This window comes from Synchiropus splendidus, chromosome 7 (assembly GCF_027744825.2).
Source record: "Synchiropus splendidus isolate RoL2022-P1 chromosome 7, RoL_Sspl_1.0, whole genome shotgun sequence".
Classification (NCBI taxonomy): Eukaryota; Metazoa; Chordata; class Actinopteri; order Syngnathiformes; family Callionymidae; genus Synchiropus; species Synchiropus splendidus.
The window spans coordinates 27,905,159-27,929,000 of NC_071340.1; the positions used below are offsets into that span (position 1 = coordinate 27,905,159).

A 23,842-nucleotide genomic window follows, 5' to 3' on the forward strand; every position below is an offset into this window, starting at 1 on the left:
CCCCCTTCAGTCAGCCGCAGCAGCCGTTGATGCCGGAGGACGCGGCTGGTCCCCCAGGTGTGTGTGTGTGTGTGTGTGTGTTGCCGGCTCAGGCGGAAGCATCTGAGCATTCTCCTCAGCTGCGCACGCCTCTCCTGTGTGGCGTCTGGATGGAGAGCGGAGCCTGTGGCAGAATACAGATGTGCTCCGACTGTGGCTCGTGTCCTGTTTGTCTTTCTCAGCTCACAGACCTGTTGCCAAGCTCAGGCCTCCGTGTTTCTGTTTCCACCTGACTCCTTCCCCGCCCCGGCGCTGACGTGCTCCGCCTCCCCACATGTCGTTGCTTCGTCCCACGTGCCAATATTTACAGTCAGGACTTCCCTCCTTCACTGGGGCGACACGCGGAGGGCGGGTCGGGCCCAGGCGGACCTCCTCCTGACAACAGACCAGGCCGCTGTTCCAACCGCTCACACACACTCTCTGAAACAAAGCTTTAGATGTTATCTTTGGAACAGTCTGCTCCTCAGTCAGAAGCTTTCTGGGCGTATCATTCTGTGTTTAACTCTGCGGTGCAATAATAAAGGGAAGCTGCTCAGAACACTCTGTGACGGTTGACTGCAACTGAGTGAAGAGCACATGTCACTTTTCTGCTTCAGAGCGAACCCTGGTGCACTTCTTCTGGAAGACCTGATGTGTGTGCTGATGTGCTGCAGTAGCTCACGTTGAGCGACAGGCTTCGCTGCCGTGTGAAGAGAGCAGCATTCATGCTTCTGGGTGGAGATGTAGGAAGCTCTGGACCTTTCAGTGAGGAGCAGCTTTAGCAGACTCACAGCGGAGGAGGCAACAAGACCTGCTGACCTGAGCTGTGCTGACCAGGCTCAACTCGGTGCGGACCGTGGCCCGGTACCTGAGACGCGCCCTGCGAGCGTCTGCTGTGAAGGCTGGACCTCAGCAGTGCGGGCGGGTCAGGGGTTGGCTTGGCTGTGGAGCCGACACGCGAGCTGCGCTCTGCCCTGTGATGGCCTGGCAGCGCTGAAGCACAGTGGCTGGCCCACTGTCCAGACTCCCGACACACGACTGTCTTCCAGCCACTCTGTTGGCCTTTGCCGTTCACTGTGCCGTCCTTTACTGCTCCTCTTGGTTCCATAAGTGTCAGTTTTGCTGCATTCATCTCATCTCATCTCAGAGTTCACTCTCCAGTAATGAGTCATGTGGTGTCAATGTAGATCTTGTCAACGCGACAGGGGCCATTCACGCGTCCAGTGCTGTGCTGTCAGCCTGTTGTTGGGCCTTGTGTGATTCTCTGGAGCGCTCCCTCCGTCCTCAGGAAGGTCTCCCTTCAGGCTGCATGTAGAACAGGTTCAACACGTCAGTGTTCACTGATGGTGAGTTAGCTGGGCTTCAGTGCGATGAACCCAGATTTACCTGTGTGATGGATTGACAGCCCGAGTCTTCATGAATGAACTGGATGGATGAAACGTTTCCCATCTTCTCATGCGGAACCAACAGTCTGAGCGTCACCAGAGGCGCATGTGAGCTGTGGCTCTGGCTTCCAAAAGAATAGGGGATGGGCTGCATGTGCAAATGTGCTCTCCGTCCCAACCCTGCTCCGTGTGTCCACGACAGCGCCCCACACAAACTCCCCCTGCTGATATTGAGGCCTTGGGACGGAGAATGTCTTCCTTGGTCTGCGGACGGCAAACGGCCAAAGAAAAGGCCACGTGCTGTGCCGGCGGAAACGATCCCGCTTCACCTAATGGGTCATTATTGTCAGTCAATAGGGGCGGCGGGGCGACGGCCGGTGCTTTGTTCCAGCCGGCCGTCCGTCCGTCTCCCTCCATTCCTCTGACAGCCCTGAACTGAAGTGGCTTCTGTCTGCGCAGGTCTTCCAGGGAAACTTTGACAACGACACGCACAGGAAGAACGTCATCGACCCCCCCATCTACGCCAGGTTCCTGCGGCTCCTGCCCTGGTCGTGGTACGGCAGGATCACCTTGCGTGCAGAAGTACTGGGATGCACGGAGCAAGAGTGAAGGCAGCGCAGCATCTGGCCAGAGGAACTGTGCACCATGTATAAAGAAGTTTCCAGTGGATTTTCCAAGAATTTGTGTGTTGAGTTCTAGTGCGTTGCTGTTTGTTCTTTTGTACGACCATTTGAAGCCCCCACTGTTTCACCCCTCTGTTCCCCTTATTTCAATGTGTCCTCTGTCTGTCCATTGGGAGGCGTGCCGTCCTGTCTGGAGCCTACATGGGAGGGGGCGGGGCGAGCTGTTGTACAGTGTCACTTTTGAAGAACCGGAGAAACCACGGCAGGTCAGGACTGCAGCGTCGCTGGAGCCACGTGGCGCGCACCCATCCAACACCTTGCTACATGCTCCAGCTTTGCTTCCCACCAGCTCTCGGCTCACTCGGCCTCACGACCACAGTGTTGTGTACACCATGTAAAAGACGACACACTGCATGGTGCGTGATTTCTTCATGTGTATTCTGACTCAAGCGAGGGACCTACGGAGGAGTGAGCGCTCAGCTGTTGGCGTGGCGCTCCTGGCCTTCGACAGCATTTGCATCCGCTCACTTCTCCGTACTTATTTAATGTCCACAAGGTCAAACGCTGAAGTGTTGTCTGGGAAGTCGGTCAAGTCAGAAGCTCAGGATCGATCATGTACTGTCGCCACCTTTCCACATCGTGCGTGCGTGCGTGCGTGCGTGTCAGTCACGTGGTTTGAGGCGGACGTTCACCAGAGGTGTGTGATGGAGATGTTTGGGAGTGTAATGCGTCTAAAGACACACAGCTTCACCACACGCGTCACGATCCGAGGGGAAGCGGTGGTGTCTGTGTCTGGGACAGACACTTGGTCCCGCACCAAACTCACCTCCAGGCTGATGGAGTCAAGCACGGAGCTCACTTCAGTTCTGCTGAATGAAGCTCTACAGGCGTCCGTGCGCTGGTTTCTGGGACGGCTGCAGCCGTATAGCGGCTGTTCCATCTCAGGAGGAGGTGAGAGGTGACGGCGGCAGCTGATCCCCTGAGACTTCAGATGAGGGGACTCATGAAGGAAGCACCCCCTCAGATGTGGAGAAGCAGCGTATGATCCATTACTGCGCAGCAGTGAAGGAGTGGCGGGTCTGTAGTGGTGCGCGCGCGCGCGCGTGCCTGTTCCTGGTCTCCAGCGGAGCCGAACCCAGCCGGGCTTCTCACAGCTGCTCACATGAACCAATGAACGTGCTGCTCATGATAAATAAAGCACCTATGATCAAGAGAAGGGAGGATAACAATGTTGAATATATTTTCCTTTGGATGCTGCTCTTGTATTTATCATATTTATATCCCGATGAACCGTTTGATCAGAAGCCCTGACGTGCGAATGAGCCTGGTGGAGCACGTGCGCTTCACACAACAGGCGAGACGCGAGCAGTTGGCCTGGAGTCCCGCTGCTCCAGAGTGAGTGACTCTGCTCTGACTCTGGAGCAGCGCTGCTCCGGAGACAGGAGTGAATCATCGCCACGGGTCCAGGACGGTGGAGTGAAGCGCCCACGTCCCAAGAGCTTGAGAACCTTGGGAACATCTGCATGAAACTGTAAAAAGAGAAGAGCACTTTCTTTTGTATCACAAAGAGCCCAACCTTGGTCCTCGTCGTCTCGTGCTTCGTAAACGTCCATCTCATGTGTAACCAATATTAAGGGGAGACAGGCGTCACCTTGTCCTGTACTGTTGCGTCACAGTGGCTCGGCCAATCAGATTCATGGAAATAGGTTCTGCTGCTGGTCGACGTTCTGCGCTGGCAGTGGAGACCAACGTGTACAGAGCGAGAAGATGATGCTTCAGCAGCTGTTTCTCTTTGACAAATAAAAAGTTCTCTGTGAAAGAATAGTTTTCATGTTGTTTCTTTCACTTCCATTTGGGATGAGGACGGTCGAGCAGCTCAGGACACCTCACCACCCTGGTGTCTGATATCACAGCACAATCGACGGATGAAGTCACGAGCAGTGTGACGTGCGCAGATCAACTTCACTTCAACTGGAGCCAGCGCAAGAAACAAGCTGACATCTGTCGCAGGGTCAATGGGCCCAAAGATTCAAAATGACGACCCAGCCTCTTCCAGAAGGAAAATGCCTCCAGTCCATGAAGTGAGTCGTCCCCGAGTGCAGGCCGAGCACTGTTGACTTTTTACACCCTGACCATAAAACCGTGGATTTAACCAGCTCCAGCTGTGGACTGCTCTCCTTCACTGACGGAGGAGGAGCAGCAGACGTGACCGGCGGTGTTGTTACACGTCAGCATGCATGACACCATCCGGACAAACACTCCTCCTGCGCTGACTCCCACTGATCCACCTCCAAGGCTCAGCGCAGCGGGAGGTGAACGTGACCTCCGCCCGAGTCAGGCCTCCAGTGGGGAGCCGGAGCTCAGCGCACCGCACCGCACCGCACGCTCGCCTGCTGCTCACGCGAGACGCTGACCGATGGATGAAACCGTGATGAATTACACCTGTCGCTCTGAACCTTTCTGATCTCAGTCCCAGAACAGACCCGGGGCTCAGACCCACACTCCAGCATATCTGACTTCATCTGTGATCAACAACCATATTTCATCTACTCACACGTAAACATGAGACATGAAACCATGTGATCTTTGTCATGGAAAAGTCCGACCAGCAGCAGAAGCAGGTGCAAGTTCATGTCGTGGTTCGTGCTTTGACTTTGTCACTTCCTGTGCTCCGGTTCCTTGTTTTCCTGCTCCCCTCCAGCTTCATGGCAGCGCAGCTGCTTCTTATTCCACTGATTGCCTCTGCAGAGATTAATACAGCTGGAGAGGCAGCATGTGCTGCCAGATGATCGTCTGTTGTTCTCGTGGTACGTTCTCTCTCGATTGCTCCGTTTGCTTGTGACCCTGTTTATCTCTCTGTTTTGCTCTGTGTTCATCTCCTCCTTCTGTCACCTTCGTCTCTCTTCCCGCTGTATCTAGCGCTCCTATCGCTCGCTCCCTGTCATTAGCTCCGTGTTAGCTTCCTCGAGTGTCTGTTCCTCGCTACTTTAGTTCAGCCTGCGTGCTGCTTATTTCCTCGGTTAGAGTGTGTCTTCACCTCTACCGAGCGTCTTTAGTTTTGTATTAGCCTCCTCAGAGTTATAGCCAAGTGCATAGTTTTCTGTTGTCCCTGTCTGTAGCGCTGTGCATCTCACGCCTGTTTTCTGTTTTCATTTTTTCCCTCTCCCTTCGTGTGTTGTTCTCCGCGCTCCACTTTGGTGTCGTCGCCCTCAGTTTATTTATTTATTATTGTCTGTGTATTGTTTACTTGTTCATTGTAATAGTCTGCTAACAGAACTCTCGCTCATCCGAGTCCTCTGTGAGTTTGGAGTCATCTGCTCTTGGGTCACCTTAGCTTAGCTTTCATGATAGTTCATCACATTAACTAAAGACAAAAAAAATACACTTTACATGAAAATTGGAAAAAAAATGAATGACGTCCTGAATAAAATAAATATAATAAAACCATGAATATCAAGAATAAAAATAATATATATATAGTTTATTTTAAACTCCAAAGAAGATATAAGTGAAGAGTAAATAAAAGTATCACCATTTCAAAACCACTTCAACAGGTGCTTTCATGAACAGTGTTCACTGTAGGGGGCGCCATCACTTTCTTCATCATTGTTTCTTTCCAAGGACTCCTCCGTAGTTGGTGACTCTCACAGATGAGCAGCTGTCAAGTCAGTTCACTGACTCACTGCTGCCACCACACGTGGCTCATGGATCAGAAGTGAGCGTCTCACGGCCCAGAGGTGGGAAACACAAACACTTCTAGCGGCCCTCTCGGGGGCGCCCGTGATCCCACCATGGGCCCCGACCCTCTGGTTGAGAACCACTGGTCGAAACTAGACTCTGAACTGAACTTGAGCTTAAGGTTGCAGTAAACCGTTTCAAATCAGCTCAAGCTTCGACTCTTTTAAAGGAAGAGGAAGTGACTCGCTTGGTGCAGAGCCGGAGGAAAAACACCACTCTTTGTTAGCGACGGCTCGTCTGTGTTATGTGTGTTGAGCCTGCGCCGGCCTCATGGCTTGATGACGCTAACATGCTAACTCTTGCTGTTTTGTTGGAAGACGCTGGAGCCCATGCTTATGCTGGAGGCGGCGCTATGGCTGTTGCTATGCTAGCAGGCTCGGCTACGCCAACACATTGCACTTATTTGATTCATTTTTAATGCAATGATTCGGATTTGTTTAGCCTCTGGAGCTCAGGAGATGTGAGCATGATGGATGACTTGTTGTCGACTTGTGCCACAGTATGGACCAGCTGGGTGTTGGGGTGCCTGCAGGCCACAGGTCAAGAACTTGGGCCCACACTGCAGACTGCAGCACATTTGTTTTCCTCCAGTTGCTACTTGGGTTCAGAGTGTCTTCCATACATCATCACGACTCAGCTGGAACATGCTGAAGCATTAGCATCAGCCATCCTCATCATTCATCATCCAGGCTCCAGTGAGGAGCGGTGTGACCAAGACGCGGCTCGGTGTCGCTGGAGCCTCATGGCACACTGCTATTGAAGGCAGCATCACGTGGGTTTCTTCTTGGAAGGCAGAATGGTGCTTACAAAAGGCAAGGCTTCCAAGGCTTCCTGCACCAGAGAGTGGATGTTGGTGCCGACCTTTATCTTCCTGCCTGTTAACAACATTTCCTGGGCAGATTCCATCGGGGCGACGTGGTAGTCGTGAGGAAGCCAATGATATTTCACCGCCAGAGCACATGCTCTAGCTAAAATGGCTGCAGTCTCTGAGTCTTGGCTGCGGATCCCCAGGATTCAGGGCGCAAATGATTTCCCACTAGTTTCTGTGGAATGTTTGGCCATTTGTCAAGTCTGGTGCCTAAGAAGAAGAAGAACCACCCTGAGAGTTGAGCCGGCTCACAGAGGGCAGGCTCTCTCTTCACTTCAGGAGCTTCAGAAAGAGCCGCCGCCTCTCTGCTGTTTTCAGGATCCGGTCTGTGAGAGGGGAGCCAACATGCGCGGACTACCCCTCTGACTGTGACTATAAATATTCATGTTCTCTGCGGGCCCAATTAAAGGGAAATCTCACCAGCGGAGCTCCCTGAAGGAGCCACTCCTGAGCTTGGTGTCTTTGTAGCAGTCATGTGTTTCACTGGCAATGCTTCGTGTCTCTCCACGTTCGGCTGTTGAAGGCTACAAATGGCACCTTGCTCCCTGCAATAGTACCTGCAGGGCTAACATATTTGGGGACTGGGCTCCCTCTGTGTGACCCCTGCTGCGCCCATCCAAAGGTGTGAGGAGCGTGGCATCCACCCCCGTGGAACTGAACTCGGCGTGTTGTGGAGGAGACTGTCTGGCTGGATCGCTGAATTCAGCTGGAACCCTGGAAGTTCCTCAGGCCCATACCAGAAGACAGTAAGGGTTCAGACTGGCACCTGTGTTGAGCCCCGGTCTGATGTCTCTGGGACACCTGGAGAGCAGCTTACTTTCCTCCCCAGCTCTTTGCTTTGAGTCTCAGCCAAGGACCAGTCTGAAGGCCGACGCTTGCCTGCTCATCACAGCCGCCGCCTCTGGAGGTGACGCTCTCCTCTCCTTCTCCAGCAGGAAGCAGCGGCCCCTTTAGCCTGAGTGAGACCCAGGAAGGACACCATTTCCTTCGTGATTTCCACCTGCCGCAGACTTGGTCCGCCCTTGATGCTAAAACAAGTCACCTGTTGAAGCAGCTCCAACCTGCCAGGAGGCTTTGAGGAGGAAAACATTCCTCCCTGCTGTGTTCTGAAGAAAAGGTCCGAGGAACCAGCACCAGCAGCAGCAGCAGCAGCAACCCTGCGGCCATGTTGGCGAGCAGTGTCCGCGCACGGTCGGTGTGTTGCTGCGTGACCTCCTCTGACGTCAGCGTGGACCGGGAGATATCTGATGTAGCGGCACGCCGTTATCTCAAGGGTGACCTGGTATCTGATTCAGGATCAGAAGCTCAAGGACATTCTAAGCAGAGAGATATGGTTGAATTCCATCGTAACTGCAGCTCGGTTGCGGTGTTTGTATCCAGCTGATGACGCAGTCAGTTGAACCCCAGAATCCACATGATGCTAGTGAGCTGAAACGTTTTCAGCGACACCACAACGCGGAGCAGAGGGAGGAAACGCCTGTTGAATGTCTGCAGCAGGGTGACAAATGAAGCTCAAGGCTCTTGAGGTCAGCTGACTGAGGGACTCGACCCGGCGTCTCCCAACATGGCGATTGATCAGGTGGAAGTCGCGGGCAGTCTGGCTCAGTGCTCTCCTCTCGTCTGCACACAAGCCTGGGGAAGACCTTCTGCACAGCTCGCCTGACGTCCAACAGCTCCGTGTGGCTCTTCAGCTGCGTTCCTGACTAAGAGAAGAGGAAGAGACCGCCCGCCCACGGAGGCAAGCACAAGTGACTGAGCGATGCGAAAGAGCCAGAATGTCTCAGCACGACAACTGTGTTCCAGTGATGCGCATTACGTTGACTGATGAACCGGACACATAAAGAGCACATACTCAACCTGCGCAGCAAGTGCAGTAGAATGAACACGAGCCTCCGTGTTGACGGCGTAACCTGAGCATGAAGAGCCATACTTTTGCAGACGCCATAATATTTCTCTGATGTAAACAATACAAGGTAACATAGTGCGGAGCGCCAGTGAGGCTGGACCGAGCTGCAGCGTGTCATTTGGATGGATGGACTGCTGTTGCTGACGGTGGTGAGCAGCGTGTCATGGAAACACGAGAAGCTGGCGACGGAGGGAAGAAAATGAAGGGATATTCACTGGTCTCATCTCAGTTTTATCACTGGAAATATAGTCAGCCTTCAAAAGGACAGCAGAGCAGTGCACAGAGGAGTCATCCGAGTGCAACCACACCTGCAGGGTGGAGGGGAGGTAACGTCCAGGCCCGCCTGAGTCTCTGTGCCAGGGTCGCGTCCAGACTCCTGCGTTACGTGGCCTGTTTTACACTAGAAAGCTGGTCCGACAGTGGAGACGGACTGTAGCACCAGATGTGGCCGGCACTGGGAAACTCTAGTGACGCCGGTGCGGCAGGAACATGATGTGAAACACCTGCGAGGTTCCGCGTCATCACGTGACCATTCCATGTACCAGTCTCCGGGCGGCTTCCAGGGTCAGCCGCCACCTCACCACAGCGGGGGGTCATTTCCAGCCTCAGCGGGTCACAAGCAACTCTCAAGCTTCAGAGGTCAGCAGATGATATTCACATGGACATCTTCAGAGACGGTCTGGGGTGATGATGATCAGGTACAGCGGTCAGTGACGCTGAGGTCACCATCCGCCTTGTGAAGAAAGACAGGTGTGAGCTGAATTATGAAGGCGCCATGCTTCCACCTGACGTCCTCGTGAAAAGACTTGCTCCTCTCATCATCTCCAGACCTGCCATTGTCTTGACTCTTGTCCTTCGCCACCACAGCCTGTGGCCTTCCGATATCTTCCCAGAAGCAAGCGCGAGCCTCTGTCTTGTGGGGAGGCAGCGAGTCACGTGGCTTCGAGCCGTAAAGGCAGCAGCAGCAGCAGCAGCATCTCCTCCTCTGACGGCAAGTTTCCCGCCGCCTCACATCAGCCTGGCAGCTCGCCGGGCGTCGAAATGATCTCAGTCCAAACGCTGCACGGTCCTCTCCCACATGACCCAATCCATATGAACTGCCTCGGAAAGTTCTTCCAACATGTTGGATTTGACTGAGTCCTGGTCCTGAAGCAGGCGGGAGAACACTGGCACTTTTGAAAGCCCTCCATCGCCGCAGCCACGTGTGGTGGTGAGATTCAGAGACACACCAGCATCCAGTGTTGGAGCCGCAGAGGAAGGAGCGAAGTGCTCTCCAACTTGATCTTCTCTTCATGCTGCTGCACTCACTTGTCATGACTTGATCAGCGCTTTGTTTTCAGCGCGGGCTGCAGTTTCTGTCTCCGCAGCAATCCAACACATGAGCTGAGGGGCTCCACCAGCCGCCCCAATCCCGCCGTCTCATGATGGAGAACGGACGTAGGAACGGTGGCATGGAGCCTCGCGGCTCTTCTCTGTCTGTGACGGAGAGAGAAGCGGAAGAGTGAAGGCCAGCACTTCCTGCACTGGAGACTTGGATGAACAATGTCCAGCCGGTGGAGAGAGGAGTTCTGAGGCACAGCTGGTATTTTGCCCTCTTCTGCAGCGTTTGGAGCTCAGCTCATCCTCGAGCTCAGGCAGTCCATGATCATAGCACGTTGCTATTGTTGCCCCCTTTCCCAGAAGCAAACACATCTGCATGTGCTTTCACTATCGTGGCGCGCCAGTCACCTGTTCAGCAGGTGGACGCTCACGTGTGCGAGAGACGAGTGAGCAGAGAGGGGGCCGGCTGACAGCACGGTGGCCTGGTGTCGGACAGATCAGATCGATGAATCTATCAAATAAACCTAGTTATACCATTAAAGAATGGAGGGGAAGAAGGACACGTTTTTTAAAATCATCTGGATGTGGCGAATTACCCGACTCTGTAGCTCTGACGTCATGTCGTCATGATGTTTTGTGTGGCAGAGGAAGGTGAAGGTGCCTTCTGTCCTGCAGCTGCAGAGTGTTGCTACTGCCCCCTGGTGGCCACCAGCAGGCCTGGCCGACTGAAGCTTTGCACTGGTGTGTGCTGCAGTAGACAGTGGGGCACACTGCCTGGGTCCCAGTGAAGTGTAGGAGGTTGGTCTACTGTGTCTGGCGTAAAGCAGACGGAGCAGCGACAGGCGAGGCGCCACCTTCTAGTTTGCATTTGATGGCCGACGGCGTTTTCAGTGCCAGCTCTGGGGGGAGCGGACTCAAAAGTCCCACCTCCTTCAAGAGTTTTCCAAAGCTAAATCCCAAGGCGGCGGCGGCGGGACAAGTGACACCACAGCACTGGAAATGGCTTCAGCGTGGACACGTTTGCGCGCACAAGTGGAATGATCTTTGTCAAAGAGGGACCCGGATCTGACACTGAGAAACGCTTTCACACTCAGGAGCCTGGAGCCTGTCGCAGATTTGCTGCGGCTCAGTCTGTGACCGTGTTGAAGACGGAGGCTGGGGCCTCAGAGCAGGGTGGGGTCCGCTCGCAGGTGGTGCGGGAGGCGAGACGGACGCCATGTTGGCGCCGGCACCGACCCGAGCTCACTGTCACCACAGCGCTGGATCCAGGCCGGAGCCTGAACCCTGGGGCCGCCACTCTCAGCCATGCAGCAGCTGAAGGGAGTGACGGCACACTTTTTCATTCTTCATCCGTGAAGCCAGTTTGACGGTGAGCCGCAGCCGAGGGAGGGGGGTCTGACATGGGTCTGGAGACAGTGTGCTGACAGGTCGCACGCCGGAGCGTGGAATCATCAGGTATTTAGCAACAGTGGCATGTTTCCCGCCTCCAGCTGGATGAACCGTTTTGAATGGCTTTCATGTCGACTTCATCAACAGCTTTGTTTATTGACCCCTTTGATCTGTTGATTCATTCATTTGGCCTCATGGCAATTTGAAAATGCACTTCCTTTTTTCATAAAAACAAGAGGACAAAAGTAAGACTTTAAGTAACACAAGACATTTGATCTGGACTACAAATATTTCTCTCCCTGTTGCGCTTCATAAAACATTCAAATGAAGAAAATTGATATATGGATAATTCTCCATGTCCAGTCTCCAGTTCCATAAAATCCTGTGAAGTGAATTCCATGAGCAAAGCTCGACAACAATACAGTTTTAGTGTGTCACCTGTTCACAGTTTGGACGATCAGGAGATGTTTTTTCTTTCCCCACCCAAACAACAATGGCTTCAATAGACCAAATGACTGGACGTGGAGCCTGTCTCTGTGCCTCTGTGAGGCCTCTCACCTGCATCACCGTGCAGGGCCCCGCTCCGTGAGTGGCCCTGAGTTAGGACCCGCTGAAGCAGCCAGATCCATGATTTGTCCGGGAAACTCCATTCAAAAGGACAACGACGCCAACGGACTGTTACAGAGGGGAAAAAAAAAACCTTCCAGAGAGAACCACGGGACTCAAGGCGTCCTAAAGATGGAAATGAGGCGATAAAAGGCTTTTCTCTCTCTCTCTCTCTCCCCAACCCTGAGGCTCACGTACATGTCCCCTGTCACGTGCGCGCGTCCATCTGCTGAGCGGCTGGAGCCGAGGGCGACTGAAGCCCAGTCGCTCTGGGTGGAATGACAGAACCGAACCGAACACGTGAACGATCCACAACCTTTCATGCTCCTGGTAAAATGGAGCTGCTTTTTTATGTGCCTGTGAGCGTGTGTCCAACATGAAGAGCCAGTGGTTTCCTGCGCTTCCTGAGTCGGGGTGAATGAAAGCAAGTGGGGAAATGACAATCCCGCCAGTGAAGCTGCCGCTGTCTTCTTTTTTGCTCAATCTGGCAGCACTTTTTTAGGCAGAGCACTTTCATGACTGAGTGCACGGTGCTGCATTTAGGAGCTGAAGGAGCAGTGAGAAGCAGAGCTTCAGCGTCAGTCATGTGAGGCGCTGGTCATGACTCGTGAGTGCGTGTATAAATGATGATGTGAAGACCCAGACCAGCCCAGCACCATGCCTTGGTCTCCAGCGAGTCACAGCAGTGGCGCCGCCCTTCATCCTCCCTCACCTTCAGGCATCACTCCACTGGAGCCTGGCGTCACGTGACCTGTGCCTAAACACGGGCTGTGCAGAAGCGTCTGGCGGCTGGTGTGCGAGGCCTGGTCGGCTCTGGCGGCGCTTCGGTGGATGGCCCAGCTTCACTCTGACGGCAGAACATATTGAGCTGTGGGTCCTAAACTTGAGACGGAGGCAGCTGCCCTGGTCGCCGGCGCTGCATTGGAGTAAACCCAAGCACGGTCCAGGCCGCGGGCGCAGGGCTGACCACGAATAACAACAAAGATGGCTGCCAACACTTCTGAGGATGCACTTAGAAGGGACGTCCCCAGAGCTCGTTCATGCCGCCAGCAAAGGATCGTGGGAGAGATGACGCACAGCAGTGGACCGGCAGCGGCCCGGACCGCTTCATGACCGTGGCTCACCATGGTCTTCAGAGAGGAAGAGGCGTGTCTCAGCTGGAGAGAGGGGAACATGCGTCTGCGCTCGCTGAAGCCTCTGAGGATGACCTTTGTTTGGCTTCAGTTGGTTTCTTTTGTGACCTTGATGCAGCTGCTGGGGCCCGTCGGAGCAAGAATGAGGGGCCTGACTGACTCTGGTTGACAGACCAGGAGAAGATGGAAGAGTCTGACGCTGGTGAGCCACGTCACCAGACAGGGAGCTTTGCAGACCTGACTTCTGACAGCTGCAGTAGCCTTGCTCTTCACGCTCTTCCCTCAGAACCATGCAGTTCCTGTGGCGACACCACGGCGCGGGGAGACGTGAACACACGTTTGTTTCTACAATCGCCTCTTAGATGGTCGAGTTCATTGTTGATTCTTCAGACTCACTGTGCTGCAGCAGAAGGTGAGGCACGTGACAAGATCCAGAAAGCCTGGGAGTCTTCCTCTGTGAGATGGACGCTAGCGCAGGCTGTCTGCTGTGACGTGACCCAGGGTCAGAGGTCTACAGTGAAATAACAAGCCTCGAGAAGAAGGACGGGAAGGTGAGCAGGAGAGTGCAACATATCTGCGAAGTCAGAGCTGCAGGATCCGCGTCTGAGCAGACGCTGCGTCTTGACCACACTGAGGTCCATGACCTGAGCCAGGGAGCACGGCGAGGTGATGCCGTGTTCCAGAGGAGGTCCCGGGGAGCAGGGCGGGTCCAAGTGACTGGTGTCATGAGAGGTCCCGACATGAGGCGGCCCTGGTCTGGAAGGTTGACGCACCACGGACGGAGGATGGGGCGGCTCCTGGGTGCAATGAGGCCATCTAGTGTCCACACTCTGACTCTGCAGCTGGGACTGACTGAAGGAATTATGGGACTTTCAATGTGAAAACTGGTCAAACGAATTTTAACCTGAGTCATGCCTGCGTTTGCTTTCAATACCAAGGCACATGGATGCCGCCACTGTTTGCCCACTCCAACCAAGCTCCCATTGGAATGTGAGGCTTGGAACGTGACGACTGACTGATGTTCTCTGCGGATGTTAAAGACGGACTAAAACAGATCTGTGGGCCTGGTAGGATGAGTGCAGTGGTGGTGCGCTGGGGAGCCTCGCAGCACAAGGGCCATCGCGTCCCACTCCAGCTTGAAGCCACTCACAGCTGTGTGGACTCGCCTGGGTTCTCTCAGGCACTCCGGTTTCCTCCCACACTCCAAAAGCTTACGGAGTCCCAGGCGGCGTGGGAATGTCTGCCGGGATGGTCTCCAGCCTCCAGTGGGAGCAGCGAAGAGGAGCAAAGCCATATTACCGACACTTCTGTCTTTTTTCAACAAGAAATATATATTTCAGAGATTTTGCATCGTTTCATTCCATAATCTTTTCAAACCATTGACATATTAATGCACTGAAATACTGGCCTTTCTAAAGTCACTTGCAGATGAGCTGCTAAAGACTGCGCCTCGTTTTTGGAAATGGTCACGATGGTTTTCACTTCATTACAGAAGAGAGACTATATTTCATATCCATCTTAATGAATCACTTTTAAGACTGGAAGCTCAGGTGGAGGTGAAGCTCAGGCTGAGGCTCAGCTCACCTGTGTGAGTGGGGGAGTCTAACCCGAGGCCAAGACATGAAGAGAGCACGACTGAGGCCCAACTGAAGCCAGTAAGTCATCCACAACACTTGGCTGGGCTTCTCTGAAAACATGGCGGCGCAGATCGGGTCGGCTCAGTCGCGCTCTCGTCTCCCGGTGAGAAGAATGTCGGCTACAAAGAGACAGAGTCAATATTGAGCCAGACTCTGCTTTGTCACCGTCCCCAAATACTGCAGAGGGCTCCGACCTTTGACCTTGTGAGCTCATGCACCGATGGCCGTAACTCCCTCAGCCTCCGTGGGATTGAAGCCGAACGTGACGGTGGGATTTTGACACCAACAACACAGTCAAAGACCTGAAGAATGAACCAAATACAAAGGCTTCCACGGAACCTTCAGTCCAACACGGTCATGTAAACACGCCTGCGCAGAGTTCACTGCGCGGCCAACATGTCATTTGTGCTGCGAGGTCATGGGGTCAGTGAGTCACTCAACTCATGTTGTATGTAGGTGAGGTGAGGTGGTGACACGTGGGGAGTGGCCGTGTGATGAAGACCAGAGGGAGAAGTTCAGTGCCGGAATACACACGCAACGTCATGAGGCGGAGGCGAAGAGGGCGGCGAGACCACGCCGCATGATGGCGAGCGAATGGCGGCTCCCCTGCACGTGTCTGTGATGGTCCAGTGGTGGGACACAGAGTCACATGAGAGACCTTCACCAGTCGGGAGTAGCGTAAGCTTGGTGGCACCTGGCTCGGGCACAGCAGCTCACCTGGTCCATCCTCATGACAGAGCCAACCACAAGCCTTCATGGAGTCTGTGGCTTAAGAACAAAGTGAAACCCTGAATGAGCGTGGCCTTTGATCCAGCCAGCGCTCCCACGTGCCGCTCCCAGGGAAACGCCAGCAGGGCGTCCTGCAGGAATCCATGTCACTTGGAAAGTTGGCAGCGCCTGCAGTTGTTTTCCTCCGGCGCCCACTGGTTCCTTCTGCGCCGCTTCCGACAGACCATAATACTTCCACGGGATGATTGTTGCGTCCTCCTATCTTCAAACAAGCTAGCCTGGTTCAGTCCACCGGTCAAAAGAGCCGCAGCAGAAGCAGAGCTAATCCTTGGGAGGATTCACCCAGAAACACTGATGCAGGCTTTCCTCCGTGAAACAGCAGGCCAGAGCTGTTGAGCTTCATTCTTCTTCACACTGCTCCACACCTTCCCAGTCAGCCTGAGCTCGCTGATGTCTGTGTTGTCCTCACCGTCTTTCCTTTCGCCGGCCAGTACGACCACGCTCCTCGTGTTCCTGCCTTTTGCTCTTCAGCCTGTAGACATCCATGTATTAGCTGCAGGGTTCAGACTCTTAGCGTGTGGAGATTACAGAAGTGATTCCGACGGCTTTGTTTTATCGCGTGTGATCAGGTGATATTTCTGTTTGGAGGACAGATGAGTGCAGAGTCTCTGTGCTCATTTCATTGGAATATATTTCTTTGATTAGCCGTCACTTTCTTCATCAGGTCCTGTTTCAGGTCCCAGGTCTCAGGTCCTCGCTGCAGCCAGGCAAACGTGGACTGAGTTTCTGTGTAACCTGAACCAAGTGAAGCCAGTTAACATCACTCACCTCATGGACGTGTTGACCAGAGCATATGGTCAGTCTGAGCAGCACTGACTGCAGACCTCCCCCGAGCAGCTCACGCTCAGCACATCACATCCTCTCTGACTCGTGCCACCCTCAATATTCCCTGAAGACTACGACGCCAGCAACGATGAGAACCAAGGCCACATGCCAAGAGTTTGTACTGATGGTCATCAGAGGGGTCAGTATTCCTCCTCACCCTGAGAGTTTTCCGTCGTATTGATGGCACATAAATCCACGGTCAGCATGAACTCAGTGGACCATCCAAATAGGTGTGTCTGAAGCAGCTTCCAGTGTCCGGGTCTTCAGTGCCACAGAGGGAGGGTCTCCTCTCCAGCCCCTGCATTTGTTTTGAAGTTGGCGTCCAATGATGTCCCCTCCTGAGGGACGTTCAGCATGCTTGCTGGGCTCAGCAGCGTGAAGGTCGACGCAGCCCAGCCAGGTCAAGTGTCCCCTGTTGTCCTTAGATTCACTCTTCTCACGCAGCACACCAGAACAGCTCCCTCCCTCCCGCTCCTTTGCTTATAAACATTTGGCACCAATAAGACTCACAAACCCATTATTGCGGCCTCTCACCCTCCCGTTCGAGGGCATATGAGGCGCCGATAAAGTGTTTACAGTCTGGTGAAATAATGCTTATCCCCCTGCAAACCCACTGTGAGGGGAGAAAGCCAAGAGGCTGGGTTTTTAAAAGACACGTGAAGCCCTGAGGGAACATGGCGTGCTGCAGTTGCGTCTCCTGCCATCAGAACTAGGAGCCTGGCGGGGGCGCTGAAGAGCAGCTTGATGAAAGTGCGAGCCACTGGACCTGGGTCTGGCCTCCTCATGTCACCTGCAGCCTGAAATCACGCCTGCGGGACAACACTAGCCGTGCTGCCTCACTCTGCTGCTCTGGCCACCTCCGCAGGTCGGACACGCCTGTGAACTGTTACGAAGCTCATGACTCCACTCACTGTCCTGATGAATGACACGTGTTGCTACCACACATACGAAGAAGTACTTCATTCCTGCTGGTGCGGCCTGGAGTGCAGCAGCGTCGCGTCAGTACGCTTGGATATTCAGCCCGGTCGCATGTTTCTCTTGGATTGAAGTCACACAGTCACGCCGTCAGCTGACAGTGAAGCTGTCGCCTCTCAGTCATGTCCAGCACCTTCATTCAGTGGCTGTTCCTGCTCCTCTTGGCTGGTCCTGATTCAACTGTAGCTGCAGCGGCTGACTCACAGGGCCACGTCGCAACTCCGTCCACACTTGAGAACAGTGTTCTCAGTCTAGTGAGCGAGGCCACGTTCCATACGACGAAGGAGAACTGTGCACCGCACATCAGCGGCGGCTGGTGAAAATAACAGGAGAAGAAAGTCGTCCACCATGTAACGAAAAGCTCAGAAATATTCAGAGACACACTTCCTGCTGCTGAAACAGTTTCCTGTGGAGGAACAGGTCAGAGGTCAAAGCCCGGACAGGACCGAAAGTGGCAGCATTTGCCGTGTACCGTGGACCATGCACCCCAGCATGTCTCCTGACATCTGCAGCTATTCTCTAACTGGTCGCCGCAGAAGCAGAAGGTCCAGTCCTGACAAGCATCCAGAGCCTGGATCCTGTCGTCGGCGTCTGGAGGCCCAGAAGAACCTCACAGATGCCTGAAGTGGCTGGTGCTTTGTTTTGTGGACGTTTTCCAGTGGGTTTTTTTTACAAGGAACCACCGGGTGCTGCAGGAAAGGGTCCAGCCGTGTTATGGAGTCCAGGACGAGTGGGGTCAATTGACCTGAAATGCGCCCAGCAACACGTGGGACTCTTCTGAGTAAGTGCTAGCAAAGGTGTGGAGTGCTGCGGCCGAGTCATGCTTGTCTTGAAGCCCACACAACCCTCAGTCTGATGCCTTCACACGCAGCCTTGATGCTCAGGGCCTCACTTTACACCAAAGGAACAGGCTGCGGCTTGGAAGCCTGTCGATTCTCTTCATCCGTCATGTGCTTTTCTGATGTGTCAGCACTTCCTCCACCACATGTGAGCCATAGGTCCCTGTTCCTCATCCGACACAACACATGAGAGGAGGCGCGTGACTTTTCTGAACTCGCTGAACTGAAAATCGGCATCACCTGGAGACTCTCTGGTGGAGAAGGACCTGGCCTCGTCTTCAGGTTCCTGTGGAGCTGAACATGGCGTCAGTCACGTGTGGCTGCGCCTCCTCCGGCCTGAGACGAGTCACCGGAGGGAAAAGGGTGGTGTCAAGGCTCAGGGTGGAAGAAAAGCCTAGTCGGGCCTCTGCCTTTGGACACCCAGCTGGAGGGAGGTCCAAGGAGTCCTGACGCTGAGGAGTCATGTTGAGGCTGAATGGAAAATGAAATGTAATTAAAGTAGTCATTTCACCTCCAAGAGTGGGACGTCGCTCCCTCCCCAGGTGGAGCCGGAGGAGTGTGGAACCATGCCACCCTCAGGAAGCTCATGGGAGAGAGTCACCAACCCTGTGAGCTGGAGGACCAGCATCACGAGTGCCACCAGCCATTCACAGGAATAACCAGCGGTGTCACAAGGAAGGAGCGGGGGAATCGAACCTTCATCTCAGACACAAACTGCCCCACTTCCTCGTGAGGCCAGGCCTGTGCCGTTGCTCGGTAAGTGCTCCACCAGGGCCTGGCGCCGTCCACTGCTGTACCAGCGGGACGTCCCCTCACACCTGACCACTTCCTGTGTTTGCTTGACACAACTGGCCATGTGTCGGTCTTGCACCTTCGGTTTGGGCTTTTAATGGTGTCGCTTGCCTTGACTTACGAACTTGATCCCACCATCTGGCCTCTGGATGCTCTCCGCCGCAGCAGGTTCCAGGGGAGCCCTGCGCTGAGGCTAAGTCTCCAGCTGAACCATGACTCTCATGCACATGCTGAGGCACGGCTCCTCCCCAGTCGTCTGGAACCTTCTCCCTCCTCTTGCACCGTTACATTCCTGACTCGGATTGTCATGTCCTGAAGGCCAAGACCATGTCATGCACGTGTGGAGATCAAAGCTTGCTGTTTAGGATCAAAAGATTATTGGCATTTGCCTCCAAATCCCCTTCATTATCGCGCCACATGGGAACTGGACCATGGCTCACCGCAGGTGAAGCTTGAGGAGCAGAGGCAGGAAGTGTCGCCATCCACGATGATGAAAGGTCTCCAGTTCCATTCCTTGAAATAGCCGCTGGTGTCGGCGTGAGACTTTCCCAGCAACGCTGGAAGAGCGCGCGGGGTTCATGCAGCTGATTCGATGGGCAGGACCTCCCCTCATCTGGCCCCCTCTGCCATGCTGGAACCAAGCTTAACCGATGTACGCTTCAAAGCCCTCGCTTTCCTCGGAATCGACTCTTCTTTCGTGGTAAACACCTGAATCTGGTCGAGCGCTTGGTCTGATGAACCTCACGGTGAACGCAGATGTGGTGAGCTTGCGGAGGTCTGCTCTGTCGGACTGTCACGACTCTGGCTTTGTATCGTTCAGGAAACCATTTTTTTATATTGACCACGTCCCAGACTAGCACAAGTCTGTGGTGAGGACAACTCGTGACAGAGGAATAAGGAGGTCAAGGCGATGGTGGTAAACAGGCTCATGACAACTTCCTTGACACGAGCTTCATCGTGAGTCACAAACCAGCTATTGCGCATAGAGCGCCCCCACCTGAGGAGGGAGAAAGGGACATGGCCTGAGGCTGCACAGCAGGGGGCGCATCGGACTCAGAGGCCGCAGTGTGAAAAGCCCCTGAGTCCCACCATCTTCCAAATGGTCCAGGCAGGGCCAGAACAGCCTCGAGATTACAAGCAGCCGCAGCAGCTTCCAAGGTCGCAGCAAGATGGCGTCCGCTGGATTCATGTCACCACATGCCGTGGGACCCAGCGGCCAATCCTGTTGGATTTCCTCTCTTTTCACCAGCATCATTTGGACTGGATGTGCGTGCGTGGATGGACTGGGACTGGGGTTGGGAACGTGCGGGAGGATTTCGTGCGGCTTGGAAACACAGCGTCATTACTGAATCCTGAAGGAGACGCTACAAAACAGTGGGAGACAAATGTCCTCACCCCCCCGGCTCGTTCCTGCTGGCATCGTAAAGGTGCTTTTAAAAGCAGGAAAACCCTGACGTTTGGGAGCACGTGTTGCTCCAGTTGGTGTGAAGCCTGGAGACCTCAGTGGAAGAAGGAGCAGCTGAGCACCGCTGCATGCCACTGAAGTGGCTGGACCATCGAGGGGGGTCTCAAACAGGAGCCAGGGGAAACTCATTGGGAAAGCAGGCGTAATAAAAACACCAGCCAGAGCTGTGTTTTGAGCTTCTTTGTTTAACTGGCCCACACCTTCGCCAACGCCGTGTTAACAGACGCTTTATGAGCTGTTGAAGCTGATCAGCTGCAGCGCTGATGGGAAAAAGCCATTTCAGGTTTATTGAACAGTAAGGCCTGATGGATGTGTTTGTGTCAGAGCCGTCGCTCTCCTGAGCTCCTGGACGCAGCAGCGGCGCGTGCCTCGGCACCAAGCGTCCCGCGGCCGACCCTCCTCTGGTGCCATCACGCCCTCACTGCTGACTCCTGATCCTGAGGTCATCCAGCTCAAAACGTCATGTGACCGATGGGACGTGACAGGTTCATGATCCAGAGCGCAGGAGCAGCTTCACACTCTCCAACTGAAGTCGGTAAAGTCAGGCCACACCTTTTTCTATATTGGTGAGGTTCTTGCCCATGTGGGGATGAAGGCCCGGCGGTGGCGCCGCTTGGTGTCTCAGAGCAGAGGTGAGCTTCCTCCTCTCACTCACCTGCTCCACAGAGTCCAGGGCACAGCCCAGGACAGAGCTCCTGACCTGCTGCTTCAGTCTCCTCCCAGCAGACCACCACCCAGCCATCAAAGGTCCCCTCTGGTACAGGGCGTCGGTGTTGTGGGTCCAGGTCAGATTCCAGTACTCACTTGGAGCACCTCTCCTCTCAGACACGCCCCTTCAGCACCTCAACTGTCCAACCGTCTCTGCTCCGGTGCGTTCACCAGTGATGACTTTTCAGTTGAGATGGAGCTTCTACAGAGACGCACCTGTTGTCTGAGTCTCCCATGCACCTGCTTCCATTCTGTCCTGCATTTCTCACTGGAGGGAGGAAGATTCACTCCACGCTCATGATCAGAAGCCCGCGAGGTCCAGATGAAACCTAAACATCTTCTTGAGGAAGAGAAAGAAATTGAAGTCTGACTTTCAGCCCAGTGCCAGGTGACTCTGTCTGGATCCCTGCTTGGACCTTTCCTCCTCCACTGTTCAGCTCTTTCAATCCTCAGTGAGTTGGAGTCACATCTGGCTTCAATTCAGACCCACTCCCGTCCACAGGTCGACAGTTTGCCCTCCCTCCAGTGTGTTATGGCCTTGCGTTGGCACCACAGCTCACTATTGGTTGACACGCAGCATCGTGTTGACATGGACACAGGGCAGACGGTTTTCAGTCACATCTGTGTCGCACATGTGGTGTTGGAGAGACGCCGGCGCTCTCCTGATGGATAACATCAGCCCATCAGCTCCGTCTGCCTGTCGACACAGTCACGAGTCAAGACGCGGGAGCGGGACCCAAGCGCAGTGGTGATAGTCGCAGGAGGCAGGAGCGAATCAAAATAATTTGAAACGTTAACAAGCAACAAAAACACAACAGAAAGTATCACTGAAGCGGGAGAGACAAAGCCAAGTCTGAATGTCCAAACAGGCAGAAGTCCATAAACATGAAAAAGAGTCCAACGGAATGCGTCACCGAAGCGGGAGAAACAAACAAACTTAAATCACAAGGAACAAAGAGACAAAAGCCCAAGGAACAGAGATAGTAAAACCACAGAATAAACCAGGAAACACACGGAAACAGGACGAAACAAAGCACCAACTCAGGCACCAGGGTCTCAGACAGAGTCATCCAAAACAAGCTAGCTAGCACACAGAACAAGAGAACGAACCAGGAGAGCCAATTTACTGCAGGGAACAAGAGGAGTCCAGCGGAAAGAGTCACAGAACCGGGAGAATCAAACGGACTGAAATCACAGGGAAGAATAGGAGAAATCACGGGCGTCACTCCTCAGCAGTCTTCAGCAGCAGCTCCACACGCCTCGCCCACTCGGAGGCTTCCTCCCACTCTGGGAGTGCTGAGTGCTTCTTTACACAGTTTACCCTCCATGTCACGGCGACCAAGACAGCGCTGGCTCAGCTGGTGCTCCTCCCTCAACACGATTTGTTTAACAAGGCTGATGACTCACTACAACCTTTGGCTTCATGAGTAATGCAGAGCAGGGGAATGGAGATATATAGTTCATGAAGATGTGAGATGAGATGTGACATCAGCAGCTGTGTGCACGACACGTGCGCACACTTTGTTCTGTCTTTCCAGTTGAACACTCTGGTCTCATGAAGGGCCAGAAGAGTGTGTGTCCCGGTCAGTTTAGTCAGCATGTGTGAGGGAGCAGCAGCGGGCGCCGGAGACGGCCATCTTTAAAGACAGGCAGACTTTCCCAGCGCGATAAACGTGCCCTTTCCCTTCATTTAAAGAGGAATAGGTCAGTATACGTCAGTGACCTGACGCATGGACGCGGGCCACGCATTGTTTCAGGAGCTAGGCTGCTGGCTCCTGCTCCGCTCACATGTGTCAGATCAGCCAACACGCAGGTGGAGCTTCAAGGTGGCTGTTCAGCAGCTGCGGAGGGCTGATGTGCTGGCCTCCTGAGCATCACACACCTCTGATGTGGACCGGCTGCCAGGCCGGCTCAGAGTCTGGGAGCTGAGACTGCAGGAGACTTGACAGGTCCTAGGGTGGGTCTGCGGTGCCTGTCATCACGCGGAGATTTCATGCTTGTGTCTACAGACTCATGCTCCATGTTGCTCCAGAACATTCCATACCAGAAGCTGCTCCAGTGGGAGACAAGAGCAACCGTGCGTTTCCGTTGAGAAGGTGCTGTGCTGACGTGATGTCTCCTCAGAGGCCAGGAGAACAGCCGGCGTCACGTGTCTTTGTCTCTCTCTTTAAGACCACTCAAGTCACTGACTGCACTGAACTCTGCAGCAGTTGGACCTCGATCAGCCTCAGTCCTGCAGGGGCTGTGGCTTCATCTTTGGGCCGTCACCTCAACAACTTCTGCAGGTGACTGCAGGTCCTCCACATGGTTAGAAACAGAGGCAGACTGGAAAGCAGTCCGGTAAGTATGATGTGACCCGGGTCAAGCTCCTCTGAGTCCAAGAACCAAACCCTGGAGACGCTGGAGGAGTCAGGTACTGCACTGCATCACTCCTGAGAAGACTGGATCTTCTCTGGTGGACAAAGAGCTGAGCCAGAGGACCGAATCGCAGAGTGGTTCCAAACCTCCACTGACCATGAGCTGGACAAAGGGAGTGTCCTCATCTTGCCCTGGTGAAGACCTGCCTTCAAAGGCAGTTGATTCAAGAAACCTCAGCCTGAGTCATTTGGGATACCTTTCAAAGGCAACACACGAGGAGCTCCTGACCCACCAAATTGGTTTGTTGATCTGAAGGTGTCCATCATCGTCACGGTCACCAGCAGTGTGGCTTCCCTCCCGAGCGTCTGGCTCGCTCGACTGCCCCCGGGGTCAGAGAGCAGCCTGGAGCTTGTCACAGCTGTGGTAACAGCAGCGAGCCAGCGCTCGGCAACGCCATCTGCAGCCTGT

The 23,842-nt window shown here is 54.2% G+C and overlaps 1 protein-coding gene across 2 annotated transcripts in view; it reads left to right on the forward strand.

Moving 5' to 3' along the window:
- The window catches only part of edil3a (EGF-like repeats and discoidin I-like domains 3a), a 61,802-nt gene extending 57,719 nt beyond the window's left edge, over positions 1–4,083 (forward strand). For both annotated transcript variants that reach the window (XM_053870133.1, XM_053870134.1), the window contains one exon: positions 1,863–4,083. In XM_053870133.1, the coding sequence (XP_053726108.1) occupies positions 1,863–2,012 (150 nt within the window). In that variant the 3' untranslated portion in view covers positions 2,013–4,083. The remainder of the gene's footprint in view (positions 1–1,862) is intronic.
- Positions 4,084–23,842: the final 19,759 nt, after the last annotated feature.